We start from the raw sequence: 17,844 nt of genomic DNA, 5'->3' as shown, positions 1-17,844 counted from the left end.
CATGCCCGGAGAGAGAGCCATGTCAGCCCTATCACATGCCCGGAGAGCCATATCAGCCCTATCACATGCCCGGAGAGCCATGTCAGCCCTATCACATGCCCCGAGAGCCATGTCAGCCCTGCTGTGCTTGTTCTTCCGCTCTCAGACTTAGAAAACTTAGAAAACTGAAGAAGACAGAAGGACCTGTGTGTCCACCGTGTCCTGGCTCTATCCACATATTTCATATTTGTGTGATGTGTGAAGATTATTTACCTTGTCGTTTGCTTTCTGTTTTGGCAACTGCTTTTGGGGGGGATAGGCCTGCTACAACAAATTCTCTTTGTTTTCCTTTTTCTTAGAAAACTTTTATTTACCCTTAACTTAGAAATATTTTTGCTGGTTGTATTAATTGACTTTCTCATTGCTGTATAAAAATATCTGGCAATACAACTTGGGGGGGTGTATTTTAGCTCCTGGCATCGGGAGTTTCAGTCCATCTTCAGGAGACACCAGGGCCTTCTGTATCTAGTGTTTCTGAGATGCTGGCTTCTGCAATGCTGAGTCCTGGGCATACAAAGCAAAGAAAAAAAAAAAAACTGAGAATCCACTCTCAGTACCTCAGGTCATTGCTTTTTTCTTTTCAGTCCATCCTGGCCTCAAGGTCCACAATCCATTCTCATCTCCAGCATCTTATTTAATCTTCTCCAGAAACATGCTCATGGCCCCATCCAGACCCCTGTTTACTAATGTGCTAGGCATGCCAAGATTAACCATCAGACAGAAAGAGACTAGCAACTCCAAGGGAGCCTACTTCCTCCCGGTCTCCATGGCTTCTTGTAAATCCGCTCTCATCTGAGGGACTTTTCCCTTGTAAACATTTGTGGTTGTTTTCAGACCTTCTTTGGTTTTCAGACATTTATGCTGAATCTTTGTGTTAGTCACTTTGGGTTTTCTTGTTTGAGATTCACTGAGCTTCTTAAATCTATGGGTAAACATCTTTATAACATTTGGAAAAGTTGCATGTTATTTCTTTGGACACTTTCAGCCCCACCCATGTCCTGTTCTCCTGATACGTCAGCAATGTTAGATCTTCTGACACTGGCCGAGGTGTTGATGAATCGCCTGACACGGGCCTGAGGTGTTGATAAATCCCCTTCATTTTCTTTCTCTCTGCGGATCAAGTCTATTAACTTCTGTCAACAAGGTCACTGTATCTGTGTTCTATCATAGCCACTGAGTCTTTTATTTTAGTTATTTTATTTTAGTTTTTAGTTCCAAATGTTCCATTCAGCTCTTCTTATAGCTTCTAATATTCTCCCAAGACCTACTACTGCTTTGTTGGAACTTTTTTCATAGTTTTGATCATGTACATAATTGTCTTGGTTATGACATGCCTTGAACCCTTTAAACCCTTTCTCGCGTGAGTCTAAAAGCCATGTCGGAGCAGGGTCTGGATTTGTCTTTTCTCAGCCAATTTGAGCTTCCTGTTCTTGGTGTTAAAGGTTTTTCTAGTGAAACCTGGACACTGTGTGGGCTGAAAGGTTCTGTCTCGCATCTCAATTTCGTGTTGTAATACTACTGTGAAACCACTCTGGCGGGTTAGGAGGGCATTGCCTCACTGGTCCCTGAGAGGCGTCATCTGGTAACAGCAGATCTTCATCAGGGCTGGCTGGGAACAAGGCCAGGCCCCTCCAGGGCGTCATGTGGAGTGAGGCATGAAGGACGTGGTCTCATTGTTACTTGGTCTCCACTGACCCTTTGTGATATAGCCTGTCTGTGACTGGGTGGGGCCTACGTAGCGGTAAATGTCCCAGCTCCACCTACTCTCCGTGCCTCAGTGGAGGACAGAGCTGCCTCCCCCTGTCAGAGCTGATCCCTGGGGAGTCTCTCCTACCTTTGCATGTGTGTAAACCCAGACCCCACACTCTGCCCCTCACGGCTGGCAAGGGGGAAAGGTCTCCCACCATGTTTGACTTGGCTTTCAGCATGGGCGCTGCTGTTTTCCTTTCTAGCCAGTTAGAGAAATTATTAGAAAAATACTTCGTTTTAAATTTCTACTTTCCCTATCATTTGGCTAGAGACATCAGGGTCTTCTGTATCTGGTGTTTCTAAGATGCTGGCTTCTGTAATGTCCAGTCCTGGGCATACAAAGCAAAGAGAAAACCCAGAGAAGCCACGCCCAGCTCCCCAGGTCACTGTCTGGCCTGCTCAGAGTCTTCTTAAACAATTACCAGAGTTGGGGAACTAGGCCAGTCAGTAAAGCACTTCCCTTGTAAACTTCAGGATGTGGGTTTGAGCCTCATTAATCTATGTTTTCTTATTTAAAAAAAAAAAGTGAAGCCTGGAAGAGTAAGCTTACATACATTCTCAGCACTGGAGAAGCAGGCACGGCAGACCTGTGCTCGGTGGCCAGCAAGCCTAACCTGGTGAGCTCAGGATGCTAGAGAGACCCTGTCTCAAATAGGAGCAGCTGAGCCTGAGGACAGACACCCAAGCTTTTACCCTGGATTCCGCATGCACGAGCGTGTGTATATGTACGTGAATAAGCACACACATGCACACACAAATTGAAGAAGTGAGAGGTGTGATGTCCGGAGTTCTAAGTTGCCCTTGGCGAGAGAAATGGGGAGAAGTGTATGTATCCAAAATCAATTTAAAATGAAGAAATCCACCCCAAAGAGAAAAAACCAAGAAGCCATGGAGTAATAAAAGGGCAGGGTGGTTTTCCCTCGTTCTTCTTAGGCTCCCTGCTGATGAGAACCAGTTCCTGGGTGCTTAGTGACAGGGCACCTTCCTTCCCTGCCCTGCCCTCCGCTAGCTAATCGCAAGTTCAAGCTGAAAGCACATGGAAGGACGCACAAGAAAATGATACAGTATCCACCCATGAATTTTCCTCAATCTTCAGCTCCAGTAAACATCATATTTGCTCACAGAGAATTTTTCAAAGTATGGTTTTGAAAGCGTTGCCCTGACTAGGTGCATTTCATGACTGCTGATCCACCTGAGTGGCTGAGAAACCACATCTTCCTCACTCTTTCCCTGATGGCATCTGCTCCAGACTGGCTTCCTAGCTGAGTCCATTGACCAGGGTCCTGGGGCAGCCCGTCATGGCTGGCGCTCTGCTTTGAAAATCAGCTTCTGTGCCAATATCTGGGTGCAACTGGCTCCCAAGTGGCCTGGCTCAGGAGGGACTCCTTGATAGGCTCCCCTGGTTTCTATGTCCACTGTGCGCGTGCGGGGGCAGCTTCACTAAGGCTCTCCAATATTAAATAGTTAAATTCCACAGTCGGCTCGATCTCCTCAGGAAGCTGATGGCAGCCATCAACATGCCTGAGCTTAACAGAGACTTACACAGGTTGGCCCGTGAGTGGACCATCAATTAACTAATTAATTAGTTAAAGGCAGATGACAGCACTGAGGAAACCACGAATCTGCCTGACACCTTTGGAGGGGACTGCCTACCATAACCCTAACACAGGCAGACCACGCATTCAGGAGACCGCCACCCACCACGGTGGGACCACAGCATAAGGGCCAGGTGGCTGTTCCCGGAGCCAAAGGAGGCCACCGTGCTACCTGTTTTCCTGTCCACCCTCATCACTCCAACCCAGTTCCCACGGCCACCCAGCTCCACGTAAACACAATCAAAGTCCACAAGGGCCTGGACTCCAGACAAGTCACAGGCAGAGTGAGGCTGAGAGCAAACGCTAGGGTTCTCCTAGGATGCAACACTGGCATTGAGTCCCGGGGACCCCGGGAGAACCTGCACAGCTCAGGCCGGGAGCACCTGTCAGGAGGAGGACAGCACCCCAGGCTGGGGGGATCCTGGGTCCATGTGTCCTCGGGGCTCTGTCATGCTCAGGGCCTCCTGTACAGAAAGCTGCCTGTTGGGGCTTGGCTAATGCTCACCCTGAGATTTAGCTTTCAAGCTTGGTCCCAGGAAGGAGGCCTACGGAGTAGGGGTGCTGTGGCACCCAGAAGCTTCCAATGCTTAGTCCAAACCTGCTTCTCTTGTTGGGAACTCGTGTTCAACAACACAGCAAATAAACTCCCTGAAAGGTTCTCTGAACCTGTCCTTCCTGCCGCAAACTTGTTCTGGGAGGAAGGACAGGCAATCGCAGCCAGGTTCACGCTAAGCTCTCACTAACTTCACTCCGAGTGTCGGGCTGGACTTGCTCTGGTGAACCATCTCATTCCTTCGGAGTGTCAGGCCCATCCGGTCAACCAGGCCACGGCGATGACTCCAGAGGGAACCAAGCAGGGCAACCATGTGCTAAGGTCCCAAAAAAGATGCAGGGTGGTCACATCACCAGAAGTGACAAAAGCCCCATACATCCTGCCGACACAAGCGACACCTCTGCCTTCAAACACCCTACACACATACACACATTTTCACCCCAATCTTGAGGCTGCCTTAGGTGTCTCTGTGAAGTGGAATTTTCTTTAACTGGTATATGAAATCACAAAACTGTATAGATTCATGCAGAACCATGTGGCGTCTGATATGTTTGTACACTTCGAGACGCTTAAATCAGGGAAAACACAGCTATCTCCCAAGCAGCAATCGGCTCTTTACACTAAACTTTTGGGATGCTTCCTTCTGGCTTTGAAACGCGGAGAACATCATCATTGTCGACACCCCTCGGCTCAGCAGCAGACTCGCTCCCAGCACAGGTCAGGTCTTTAGCTGTGTCTGCGCGGTGAGGGCTGGTGCTCTGGCTGTAAATGCCGCCTGCTTCAGCCCCCACAGCAGCTGGCAGCCAGAAAGGAACTGCTTCCGTGCCGCCAGCCTCTTCCCAGGGCTCGCCAAGGATGCTGAGGATCGGGCCCAGGTCCTGGCCTTGGCTGGCGCCTTCCTCTCTTCTTCCCCTATCCTGAGTCTTGATGGTCCCATCTCAGTCCAACCTCAGCTGGAGTCTGGGTTTCGGTGTCTTCTGAGCCACCCGCTCCCTCCAGGGAGGAACATTTCAGTTCAGAAAGTATTCAGAAATAACTCAGGACGGTATCTGGTTATAGTGTTGTATTCTAAATGCATAATGTCCCTAAGCCATCCTAGCGTGATGGCTGCCCGTGGCCATTGGCAAGAGGCAGAGTTATCTGGCAGTTTTTAAATGCCTGATGCCTGCATCTCTCAAGTGCCACTCAAAGCCACATACAAGCCAGGATCACCCGTCTGGCTGCCTACTGAGGACACCCCTTGCTCATTCCACGTGTCTTCCAGTGACCTGCATCGCCTCAGGCCGGGAAAGGAAGTAGAGCAACCAGGGACATCACGGGTGCATTTGTGGAAAGACCCTAGCAGAGGCCCGAGGCCCTTTACAACCTAGGGACGAGGCCCATCTGTAGACAAGAGTTCATCATCCTCACCACAACCAAATGCTGAGCGGCTTAGGGAAAGGGGCTTATTTTGCCTGGTGGCATCAGGACTGTAGTCTACCACAGCAGAGGCGCCTTGGCTGCAGGCTCCGTTACTGGTCCCTAGGGGAGCTCTGCACGTGGCTTGTTACACCACAACCGCAGCCGTCGAGCAAAGCGAAGAGCCGTCCTGGAGCCGGGCTGGCCTCCAGCCTCTGGCCCTGCTTACGTGCCCCGCGTTCACAGCCAGGCTCGCGGCCAGCGGGTTGTACAATCTCCCCGAAGCATGGTCACCGCTGAGCAGCCGCTGCTCACGATCACGAGCCTGCAGAAGCACACTTGCGTTCCAGCTGTGGTGGTGGTCCAGCCTGTGGCTTGAGGGTTCCCTGGGAAGGATTTAGACTCCGCCTTCAGTGCTGAGAGTGGAGGAAGGGCATAGACAGCACTGAGGAGCTGGGGGCTGGGCGCGGGCTGAGTGAGTGGCTGGGGTAGGGCAGTCATGGAAGCAGACCATCACTGGCACCCCTCTGCTGGCAGGCCCCCCACTGCTGGCTTTAGTCTCATCAACTGCCATCTCTGTGGGGCTTGATGGCTGCTCGAGGAACAGCGTCCAGCTCTGCTGGGCTATATTTCAGAATCTCTTCCCAGCAATGCAAATCTCACACTAGGAAACCATTTACTATGGCGGGAGTCTTGGCTCGGAATGTGGAGTGCTTACTTGGGACCAAGAATGGCATGTGCATGCTTTATTGGGTCCACACGCCATGCAATTGCAAACATCAACTTCCTGATAATGAGGGAAGGCCATAAGGAGTTTAGAGACATCCAGTAGAGTGACTAAACCAGTTACCCCAAACATATGTCGTGATTCCACCCTGCGTTATGCTGGAGATGAGTCAGTCGAGAAAGCTAAATTCGGGATTTTACAGACCCTCCTTTCACAATGTCAGAGCTTCCCTTTAACTACAGAAAGGAGGGACTCGATGATACAGCTGGGAACCAGTGTCTCTAAGACTAAGACAGTCACCACACTGGAGTGAAAAGGGGCCCCAAGGACCACCCAGCGGTGAGGCAGAGCTCAGGGCGTGGCAGGCAGCCTGTGGTCACTCACAGGAAGAGGGGTTAACGGAAGGGACATTTTAGGACAGAATGCCCAGAGTCTGGTGTCTACGCGTCCAGAGAGCGTGTCTGTCGCTGTGAGGAAAACAGAGAGCACAGGGTTTATCTCACCCAGGAACGTCGTAGCAGGAGCTCAAGGCAGGAGCTGAGCAGAGCTGTGGAGGGGTGCTGCTCACTGAGGGCTCCTTGCAGCCTTCTAGCTCTCCATGACCACCCGCCCAGGGATCATTCGGCCTACAGTGAGCTGGGGCCACACACACACACACACACACACACACAGACACACAGACACACACAGACACATTCATACACACACATATATATACACACACATATACACACTCACACACACACACATACACAGACACATACACATACACACACACATACACACACACACATACACACACACATATATACACACACACATACACACACACACATACACAGACACACACACACACTCACACACACACATACACACACACACACTCACACATACGCACACACACACACACACACACACACACACACACACCGTCAAAGGCTTGCCCACAGACCTGTTTCCTCAGCTGAGGCTCCTGCATCCCCGAAGACTCCAGCCCCTGTCAGGTTGACAGAACTAGCCAGCACGCCCTACGGTGGATCGGAAGGGGGGAGACTGACCCAAGTGAGGAACTGGAAGTAAAGGAGGAAGGAGCCACGGGTGTGGGCAAGCGAGCAGGAGAGGGTCAGCCGCCCGGCGGCCCAGGCCTGGTCCCTGACGCTGTCGTGCAGGCTGAGTATGTGCGGTGGGAGCCGGTGCTGCCGCCTCTCCCCTGGCCGCTGTTTCCCAGCGTTCTGTGTGAACTCCGGTGGGCCAGGTAGGGTCTTAACAAGCAGAGCTTTCCTTGTGACTGCAGGCGTGTGTGAGCGAGGAATCACGTAGCACAGCTTTCCCTGTGGGAGCCGTGGAAGGGGAGCACAGTTTCGCCACACCTGAGGCAGGACACACTCAGGCGTCAGCCCGGGGCTCTAAGGCCCCGAGTGCTGAGGTCAGTGCAGCCGCTCTGAGGTCAGGGGCAGCAGCTCCTGAGCAAACCACCGCCAAGAAAGGAAGCACAGGAAATAACACGGAAGGCTCCAGGTCGCACTGTCACTTTGTCAGAGATGGAGAGTGAGTGCGGGTCTCAGAGAGGAGAGGGGAGTTGGCATAGCGGTGAGTGCTGCTTCCTGTGGGGCACAGAGCTGGTCAGGCCACTTTACAAAAGCAGAAAATACATGGGTAAATGAACTGGGAAAAATGCATTCTTTTTACATTTATTGATTTATTATTAATTACAGTTTACTCACCTTCTATCCCAGCTGTAACTCCCTCCCTCATCCCCTCCCACTCCCATCCTTCCTCTTCTCCATGCCCCTCGCCCAGTTCACTGATAGGGGAGGTCCTCCTTCCCTTCCATCTGCTCCTAGTCTATCAGGTCTCATCAGGACTGTCTGCATTGTCTTCTTCTGTGGCCTGGCAAGGCTGTTCCCTCCTCAGATTGAAGTGATCAGAGAGCCAGCCACTGAGTTCATGACAGAGACAGTCCCTGTTCCCATTACTAGGGAACCCACTTGGACACTGAGCTGCCATGGGCTACATGTGCACAGGGGTTCTAGGTTATCTCCAAGCATGGTCCTTGGTTGGAGTATCAGTCTCAGAAAAGACTCCTGGGCTCAACTTTTTTGGTTCTGTTGCTCTCCTTGCGGAGCTCCTGTCCCCTCCAGGTCTCTTTATCTCCCCTTTTTTTTTTCCATAAGATTCCCTGCACTCTGCCCAAAGTTTGGCTATGAGTCTCAGCATCTGGTTTGATTCCCTGCTGGGTAGAGTCTTTCAGAGGACCTCTGTGGTAGGCTCCTGTCCTGTTCCCTGTTTTCTCCCTCTTCCAGTGTCTATCCCCTTTGCCTTTCTGAATGAGAATTGATCATCTTACCCAGGGTCCTCCTTCTTGCTTAGCTTCTCTAGGTGAACAGATTTTAGTATGTTTATCCTATATTATAGGTCTAATATTGGCTTATAAGTGAGTATATACCATGTGTGTCTTTCAGCTTCAATGATACCTCACTCAGGATGATCTTTTTTAGTTCCCACCATTTGCCTACAAATTTCATGATTTTCTTGTTTTTAATTGCTGAGTAGTTTTTCATTGTGTAAATATACCACAGTTTCTGTATCCATTCCTCAACTGAGGGACATATGGGCTGTTTCCAGATTCTGGCTATTACAAATAAAGCTGCTACGAACATGGTTGAGCAAATGTCCTTGTTGTATACTTGAGCACCTTTTGGATATATGCCTAGGAGTGGTATACTTGGATCTTGAGGAAGTGCTATTCCTAATTGTTTGAGAGAGCACCAGATTGATTTCCAAACTGGTTGTACAAGTTTACATTCCCACCAGCAATGGAAGAGAGTTTCCCTTTCTCCATATCCTCTCCAGCATGTGTTGTCATTTGGGTTTTTCATCTTAGCCACTCTGATGGGTGTAAGGTGAAATCTCAGGGTCGTTTTAATTTGTATTTCCCTGATAACTAAGGATGTTGAGCATTTCTTTAAGTGTTTCTCTGCCATTCAATATTCCTCTATTGAGAATTCTCTGTTTAGCTCTGTGTCCCATTTTTAATTGGATTACTTGATTTGTTGCTGTTTAACCTCTTGAGTTCTTTATATATTCTGGATACTAGCCTTCTGTCAGGTATAGGGTTGGTGAAGATCCTTTCCCAGTCTGTAGACTGTTGTTTTGTTCTGACAACAGTGTCCTTTGCTTTACAGAAGCTTTTCAGTTTCATGAGGTCCCATTTATTGATTGTTGATCTTAGAGCCTGTGCTGTTCGTTCAGGAAGTTGTCTCCTGTGCCAATAAGTTCAAGGCTCTTCCCCATTCTTCTTCTAACAGGTTTAGTGTGTCTGGTTTTACATTGAGGTCTTTGATCCATTTGGATTTTAGTTTTGTGCTGGGTGATAAGCATGGATCTATTTGCATTTTTCTACATGTATATATCCAATTAGACCAGCACAATTTGTTGAAGATGCTATCTTTTTCCATTGAATGGTTTTGGTTTCTTTGTCAAAAATCAGGTGTCCATAAGTTTGTGGGTTTATTTCCAGGTCTTCTATTCCATTCCATTGATCCATCATTCTGTTTCTATGCCAGTACAATGCCATTTTTATTACTGCTGTTCTATAGTATAGCTTGAGATCAGGGATGGAGATACCTCCAGAAGATCTTTTATTGTACAGGTTTGTTTTAACGATTCTGGGTTTCTTGTTATTCCATAGGAATTTGAGAATTTTTCTTTCAAGGTCTGTAAAGAATTGTGTTGGTAATTTGATGGGAATTGCATTGAATCTGTAGATTGCTTTTGGTAAAATGGCCATTTTTACTATGTCAATCCTGCCAAGCCATGAGCATGGGAGTTCTTTCCATCTTCTGATATCATCTTCTATTTCTTTCTTCAGAGACTGGAAGTTTTTTTATACAAGTCTTTGACTTGCTTGGTTAGAGTCGCACCAAGTTACTTTATGTCCTTTGTGGCTATTGTGAAGGGTGTTGTTTCTCTAATTTCTTTCTCAGCCCTATTGTCATTTGTATACAGGAGGGCTACTGATTTTTTTTTTAGTTAATTTTTAATCCAGCCCAGTTTGCTGAAGGTGTTTATCAACTGTACAAGTTCCTTGGTAGGATTTTGGGGGTCATTCACGTATACTATCATATCATCTGCAAATAGTGATACTTTGACTTCTTCCTTTCCGATTTGTATCCCCTTGATCTCCTTTAGTTGTCTTATTGCTCTAGCAAGGACTTCTAGAACTATGTTGAAGAGATATGGAGAGAGTGGGCAGCCTTGTCTTGTCCCTGATTTCAGTTGGATTGATTTAAGTTTCCCTCCATTTAGTTTAATGTTGGCTATAGGCTTGCTGTATATTGCCTTTACTATGTTTAGGTATGTGCCTTGTATTCCTGATCTCTCCAGGACTTTAAACATAAACGAATGTTGGATTTTGTCAAATGCTTTTTCAGCATCTAAGGAGATTATCGTGTGGCTTTTTTCTTTCAGTTTGTTTATATGGTGGATCACATTGATGGATTTCCATATATTGAACCACCCCTGCATACCTGGGATGAAGCCTACTTGGTCATGGTGGATGATACCTTTGATGTGTTCTTGTGTTCAGTTTGCGAGTATTTTGTTGAGTATTTTTGCATCAATGTTCATAAGAGAGATTGGCCTGAAATTGTCTTTCTTTGTTGGGTCTTTGTGAGGTTTAAGTATCAAGGTGGCTGTGGCTTCATAGAATGAGTTTGGTAATGTTCCTTCTGTTTCTATTTTGTGGAATAGTTTGAAGAGTATTGGTGTTAGCTCTTCTTTGAAGGTATGGTAGAATTCTGTGCTGAAGCCATCTTGCCCTGGGCTTTTTTTTTTTTTTTTTTTTTCATGGGAGACTTTTGATGACAGCTTCTATTTCCTTAGGGCATATAGGACTATTTAATTTATTTACCTGGTCTTGATTCAGGTTTGGTAAGTGGAATCGATCAAGAAAATTGTCTGTTTCATTTACATTTTCAAATTTAGTGGCATATAGTTTTTTGAAGTACGACCTAATGATTGTTTAGATTTCCTTAGTGTCTGCTGTTATGTCCCCCTTTCATTTCTGATTTTGTTGATTTGGATAGTACCTTTTAGTTAGTTTGGCTAAAGGTTTGTCTATCTTGTTGATTTTCTCAAAGAACCAGCTCTTGGTTTCATTGATTCTTTGAATTGTTGTGTTTGTTTCTAACTTATTGATTTCAGTCCTGAGTTTGATTATTTCCAGTCGTCTACTCCTCTTGGGTGTGCCTGCTTCTTTTTTTCTAGGGCTTTCAAGTGAGCCATTAAGTTGCTTGAATGAGCTGACTCGAATTTCTTCTTGAAGGCACTTAGTGCTATGGACTTTCCTCTTAGCACTGCTTTCATTGTGTCCCACAAGTTAGGGTATGTTGTGTCTTCATTTTCATTGAGTTCTAGGAAGACTTTAGTTTCTTTCTTTATTTCTTCCCTGACCCAGCTGTCATTGAGTAGTGAGTTGTTCAATTTCCATGTGTGTGTAGGCTTTTTGCTATTTCTGTTGTTGTTGAGTTCCAGCTTAAGTCCATGGTGGTCAGATAGGATACAAGGGATTATTTCAATCTTCTTGTATCTGTTGAGTTTTGCTTTGTAACCAACTATATGGTCTATTTTGGAGAAGGTTCCATGAGGTGCTGCAAGGAAGGTAAATTCTTTTGTGTTTGGGTGAAAAGTTCTGTAGATGTTTGTTAGGTCCATTTGATTCATGATCTCTGTTAGAATCATTGCTTCTTTGTTTGATTTCTGTTTTGTTGACCCGTCCTTTGTTGAGAGTGGGGTGATGAAGTTTTCCACTATTAATGTATGGGGATCTATGTGTCATTTAAGTTTATTAATGTTTCTTTTACAAATGTGGGTGCCCTGTATTTGGGGCATAGATGTTCAGAATTGTGATGTCTTCCTGGTGGAATTTTCCCTTGATGAGTCTGATGTGTCCTTCCCCATCTCTTTTGATTAATTTTGGTTGAAAGTCTATCTTATTAGATATTAGAATGGCTACTCCTGCTTGGAAAACCATCTTACAGCCCTTTACTCTCAGGTAATGTCTATCTTTGTGCCTTAGGTGTGTTTCTTGTATTCAACAGATTGTTGAGTCTTGTTTACACATCCATTCTGTTAGTCTGTGTCTTTTTATTAGAGAGTTGAGTCCATTGATGTTGAGGGAGATTAATGACCAGTGGCTGTTAGATCCTCTGATTTTGATGTTGGTTGTGATAGTGTGTTTGTGTGCTTGGCTACTTTTAGTTTTTCTGTGGTAAGGTTGTTTATTTCCTGAGAGTATTTAGCTTTCTTGGGTTGTATTTTTCCTTCTAGTATCTTCTGTAATGCTGGATTTGTGGGTAGGTATTTTTTAAATTTGTTTTTGTTGTTGAATATCTTGTTTTCTCCATCTATGATGACCAATAGTTTTGCTGGGTATAGTAGCCTGGGCTGACATCTGTGTTCTCTTAGGGTCTGCATGATATCTGTCCATGCCCTTCTGGCTTTCATAGTCTCTGTTGAGAAGTCAGGTGTGATTCTGATGGGTTTGCCATTATATGTTACTTGGCCTTTTTCCCTTGCAGCTTTTAGTATTTTTTCTTTGTTCTGTATACCTAAAGTTTAGATTATTATATGTTGGGAGGATTTTCTTTTCTGGTCTAATTTATTAGGTTTCCTGTAGGCCTCTTATAGGCCTTTCCTTTAAATTGGGGAAATTTTCTTCTATGAGTTTGTTGAAGATGTTTTCTGGAACTTGGAGACTAGAATCTTCTTTTTCCTCTATTCCTATTATTCTTAGGTTTTGTCTTTTCATGTTGTCTTGGATTTCTTGGATGGTTTGTGTCAGGAATTTTTTAGATTTATTGTTTCTTTGACAGACACATTGATTTCTTCCATTGTAACTTCGACACCTGAGATTCTTTCTTCCATCTCTTGTAGTCTGTAGGTTATGCTTACCTCTGTAGTTCCTGTTTTCTTCCCTAAGTTCTTCCTATCCATGATTTCCTCCGTTTGTGTTTTCTTTAATTTTTCCAATTCTGTCTTCAGATATTGAACTGTTTTGTTGATTTCCTTCACCTGTCTGACTGTATTTTCCTATTTTCCCTTTACTTCCTTCACCTGTTTGTTTGAACATTCCTCTGTTTCTTTTATTTCTTTCAGTGACTTAATCATTTCCTCTCTGAAGGCCACAAACTGTTTGGCTGCATCTTCCTGTATTTCTTTATGGGTGGCCATGCTCTGTTTGACTTCTTCTATTTTTTTTTTTTTACAGATGGTCATAATCTGTTTAACTTTATTTCTGTATGCATTTTATTTGTTTCTTCCGTTATCCTCTTCATAAGCATAGATGTAAGGTCATCTTCTTAAATTTCACTTACATTAGGGTGTCCAGGGCTAGCTGCCCCTGGATAACTACGTTCTGGAGATGCAGTATTGTTTTGCCTTTTGTTGGTTGTGCTTTTTTGCTAGCCTCTACACGCCTGGCTGTCTCAGGTGTTGGCTGTTAGTTTCTGGTGCCAGCTGGAATCCTGAGCTGGAGAGAATCCCCTTGGCAGGAAGATCGTTGTTCCTAAAGGAGGCCTCCTCAGCTTTTTGGGTATGGTCAACTGAATGACGGTGTTTCTCAGGAATTGCCACAGCTCACCTCAGGCATATAGACCTGGGTGGTAGCTGTGGTCTTTGGTAGTCGGGAGATTCTCCTCTCACCAGGAGGAGTTCTAGAGACAGCTGCCCTACTGCTGGGTTTCTTGCTGTGAATTTAGTGAGTTGCTGTTGCTGCTCTTATGCTGTGTTTGCTGGGCACAGCCCTCCCGAAGAACCAGGGAGCCCTGCAGTTTGGTCAGTTTAGCTAGGGATAACTGGTCGCACCTTGGAGCAGTATCTGGGGGCTGATCCAGTGGCTGTGAGTCTTCTGAAGGTCTGAGGTTGGGGCTCTGTGCCCCAGTGCCTAAGTGGTAATGAGTGGCAGGTGGGCACAGCACCCGTGTGTGCAGCAGGAGGCTAGAGCCTGTGGGGGCCCAGAAACTCTTCAGGAGCTGGGTGTCCTGAGGTACCTGATGTTTCCACCACTGTGGGGTTTCCTCCTGGCAGGGAGACCCAGTCTGTGGTGTTTTGGGGGCCACAGTTCCATCTGGGATGGTGAGTAGCAGGCACAGGCGAGTGGCTCCATGCTGGAGACTGGGCACCTGCAGGAACCTGGGAACTTTTTTGGGGGGAAGGGGTCAGCTGAGTGCCCTGAGGTCAGACCTGATGTTTTCCTCACCATGGGGTTTCCTCCGGGTGTGCAGGCAGGTCTCTGGGCTGGCGCTGAGCACCTGCCAGAGCCCAGGACCTTTTCCAGGGATTGTCTGGGTGACCTGAGGTCGGACCCAATGGCTTCCTTCACTGTGGGGTTTCCTCTCACCTGGGAAACACAACACAATCCCTGGTGTTTTAGAGCCCAGAGTTCAGTCCGTTGGTCACTGTGCAGTCACTGCTGTCCTGCTCATCAGACACAGTGTGCTCCTGGCACTGCCATCTTGGATCGAAAAATACATTCTTGCGGGTAAATTCACTGGAGACTTTTCTGCCTCTCCCCAGGACGAAAGACGCAAAATCAGTAGATGAAGGTGCAGGCTTCTCCTGACATGGGGAATGTAGGCTTCAGAGTCGGCAGCTTAGAGTATCAGGTGCACCATGCTGGTATCTGAAAGGGTGTGTTTCCATGTCTCTAAATAGTCGTGGATAGAGAAATGCAGCTAGAGATGAGGGAGGCGCCGACAGGCAAAGCCCTGAGGACCTAAGTTTGAATCCCATGTAAAGCCAAACACGGTGACCCTAGCAGTCCATGGGAGAGACGGGACACGGAGGCTCACAGGCCAGTGAACCTTGGGTGTGCAGGCTGAACGCAAAGGGGCTTTGTCTCACAAGAAGGTGAACACTGACACATGAGGTTGCCTTCTAACTTCATAGGCACACTAGGGTGTGCCCAGAACACACACACACACACTCACACACATGCTCACACACACACACACACACACACACACACACACATGCTCACACCACACACATGCCCACTCACACACACGTGCCAGTCCACACGCACATGCCCAGGCACACACACATTGGTGGGATAGAAAGCTCGCTCATGCTCCTGTGACTGTCCAGGCGTGGAGTCGCAGGAGCAGTAATCCAGGCAACCATCTATGTTCTCTTGGTCTCACAACCACAGAAACAGCTCTATGAAGGGTGGAATCAACATCACTGAGGCTTTACATGCTGCTCACACTTGGGACTGAGGAACGGGGGAGACCAACATTGTCTGATGGAACAGGGGGCCTCTCAGCGGTGGCCTGTGAGTCTTCTTAGTCAGGACAGAGGCCATCGCTGGGCAGCTCCACTCTGGGCCTCGGTGGTTAAAACCTGCATCTGGTTGAAACAAAATGATTTCAGCTCAAAACAGAGGTTAGAGAACCATCAAACATGAAGCTCAGAAAACTGCAAAGGAACCCAAAGAGTAAGACAAAGGAAGATGTATAAAATCTATCGAGTTTTTTGGAAACTAAATGACTACAAAAATATCAGCTCTAAAAATACCAAAAAAAAAAAAAAAGCAAAAATTTGAATGTGAATGTCAAAACTCCAGTGTCAAAGAGGTTTTGAGGAGTAGTCGTGCTCCACCAATTATATATATCCAAGATCAGTGTGGCAGACGCTCCCTGCCAAGAGCAACGGGAAGGCTTTCAATGCCCTAAAAACTCCTTTTTCCAGTGCCTCTCTGGTGGCTCACTGTAATATAATGACCCAGGAAAAAGAAAGAGAGCCAGCTGCAGCTGGAGTGCTGTATGTATTCATATCCTAGACACATTTTATTTATAATTATCTTTTCTTCTCTCCCCAGGAAAAGCACAAAGAAGACATGACAATGGCCAAGTTAACTGAATCCATGAGTGAGTAATTTGAAATTTATTATTTACTTTTGGTTTTGAATGAAGAAATGCAAACTCATGCAAAGACCAAACCCTGTTATAACGCTCTGCTTGTGTGATCATCTCTGATTCCCGGAGAGCAAAGGTCTATCTGATTCAGTCCACGGCATTGTGTCAGTATTGCTTTACGAAATGCTCAAAACTCATTTGGGCTGGGTTCAGGTTTCCAGACTGAAACTGTTGCCCAAGAATGGAGCTAAAGAATGGAAATGGATTTGTTTTGTGTTGCTCCTTTTGGTGTTGGGAATCCACAATACTTTTGGCCTGATTCATCAGTCATGTAGCTAAGTCGGATGACGTTTCCCATGTGCTTATCCTTATCCCATGGGCTGGGTGGAGTGAAAAGAAAGGGATGCTGAGTCATCATAAAACCTTCAGGTGCCACTCAGAGCTTCCCAACGAACAAGGACAGATTGCATGAAGGGTAAGTCAGTTGCTGAGATTTTCCTTCTGAGGAGACAGGAGTCATGGTGCCCTAAACCTTTAAGCTGAATGAACAGAAATCATGGAGCATCTTTAAGAAGGAAGGAAAAATAATTATAACAAATCTCCCTGCAGATGACAAGTGCAGGTTCTTCTGTTGACATTTAAATATTAAGAACCATGAAGAGAGGGGATAAGCCGACTGTCGTGTTTGTTTTGAAAACATCCACAACTCCCCATAACGGCTTTCACGTGACTGTTCCCGAAGGCCTGCACACTTGTCTATGTTATCATCAGGGCTCTGGGCAACTTCCTTTTATTCCTTTGATCTGTGACAGCTAAGGTTGACCATTCCCCTGCAATGAAGTGCCCCGGGCTTGCATGCTTTCGGTCCTGAGACCTCACTGGGGCACTAAGGGCAGACATGGGGGCTGTAGTCTGTGATGGTGGAGGAGCCGCAGCACCCTTGGAAGCTCAGTGTGCTCACTCTGTGTGGTTAAGGAGGAACGCAGGGCTCCTGCACACAGCTGAGTGAGGAGGTAAATGTAGCTCATCTCTGTAGGGGGCAGTTTTTAGGGTGTGAACATTGTGGGAGAGAGCTCTGGCGGACATTTTCTGCACACTGTCAGCACTCACGCTCAAACCAGATAAAGGTTTGGATAACCCTCCAAATCTCACTCAGGAAAAGCTTTGGCATGTCTGCAGGGCTGAGGCTTTGGTCCTCGACACAGTGGTGCCCATGTCAACAATACAGATTCACTCAAGACTTCGTTCGCCCCCACAGCAGGGTCAAAGGTCTTAACAGCTCCATCCCTAGATGAGAGGCTGCCAAATGACTTTATTACTGCTTTCCTTTAACTCCTGATGGCAAACTGTGCAAGTTCCAGTAAGACCTATCCTAGGCTGATGTCAGTGTGGCCAGCAATTACACAAGCAGAGGAGCAGATGAAGCAGAAGCCTCCTTGAGCTCTTCACTCTCTCTCTGTACCACTCTTTGCCCTGCTCCCTGCTCCATCTTGCTCCACCTGCGGACTTGCACAGGCTCAGAACATTTCCGGTGTGGTCTGAGGCACCACAAACTGGGTCTTTATAATGAAAAGCCTCTCAGACAAAACAGCATGTCCTCTTGTAAGATCTGGCATGAAACCGAGTCATGCAACTTTCACACTGTGTTCAAACATAAAGAGGGACTGCAGACAATGGCCACTCCTTCATTATCACAGGCAAAGACTGTCCTACTCTCTGCATCTTAACGACCAATGTAAATGGTCCTTCTTCGTCTCCTTCTCCTTCTCCTTCTCCTTCTCCTTCTCCTTCTCCTTCTCCTTCTCCTTCTCCTTCTCCTTCTTCTTCTTCTTCTTCTTCTTCTTCTTCTTCTTCTTCTTCTTCTTC

General features: G+C 46.7%; 1 protein-coding gene across 2 annotated transcripts in view; it reads left to right on the top strand.

The window, feature by feature from the left end:
* The window catches only part of Kcnj6 (potassium inwardly rectifying channel subfamily J member 6), a 224,706-nt gene that overhangs the window by 42,010 nt on the left and 164,852 nt on the right, over positions 1-17,844 (top strand). For both annotated transcript variants that reach the window (XM_055614870.1, XM_055614869.1), the window contains exon 2: positions 15,942-15,990. In XM_055614870.1, coding sequence (XP_055470845.1) covers positions 15,960-15,990 — 31 coding nt within the window. In that variant the 5' untranslated portion in view covers positions 15,942-15,959. The remainder of the gene's footprint in view (positions 1-15,941; positions 15,991-17,844) is intronic.

The sequence above is a fragment of the Psammomys obesus genome, unplaced genomic scaffold (genome assembly GCF_907164565.1).
Source record: "Psammomys obesus unplaced genomic scaffold, mPsaObe1.curated_primary_1811, whole genome shotgun sequence".
Lineage (NCBI taxonomy): Eukaryota > Metazoa > Chordata > Mammalia > Rodentia > Muridae > Psammomys > Psammomys obesus.
The sequence above is the reverse complement of the archived record's forward strand: the minus strand, read 5'-3'. Positions and strand labels throughout refer to the sequence as shown.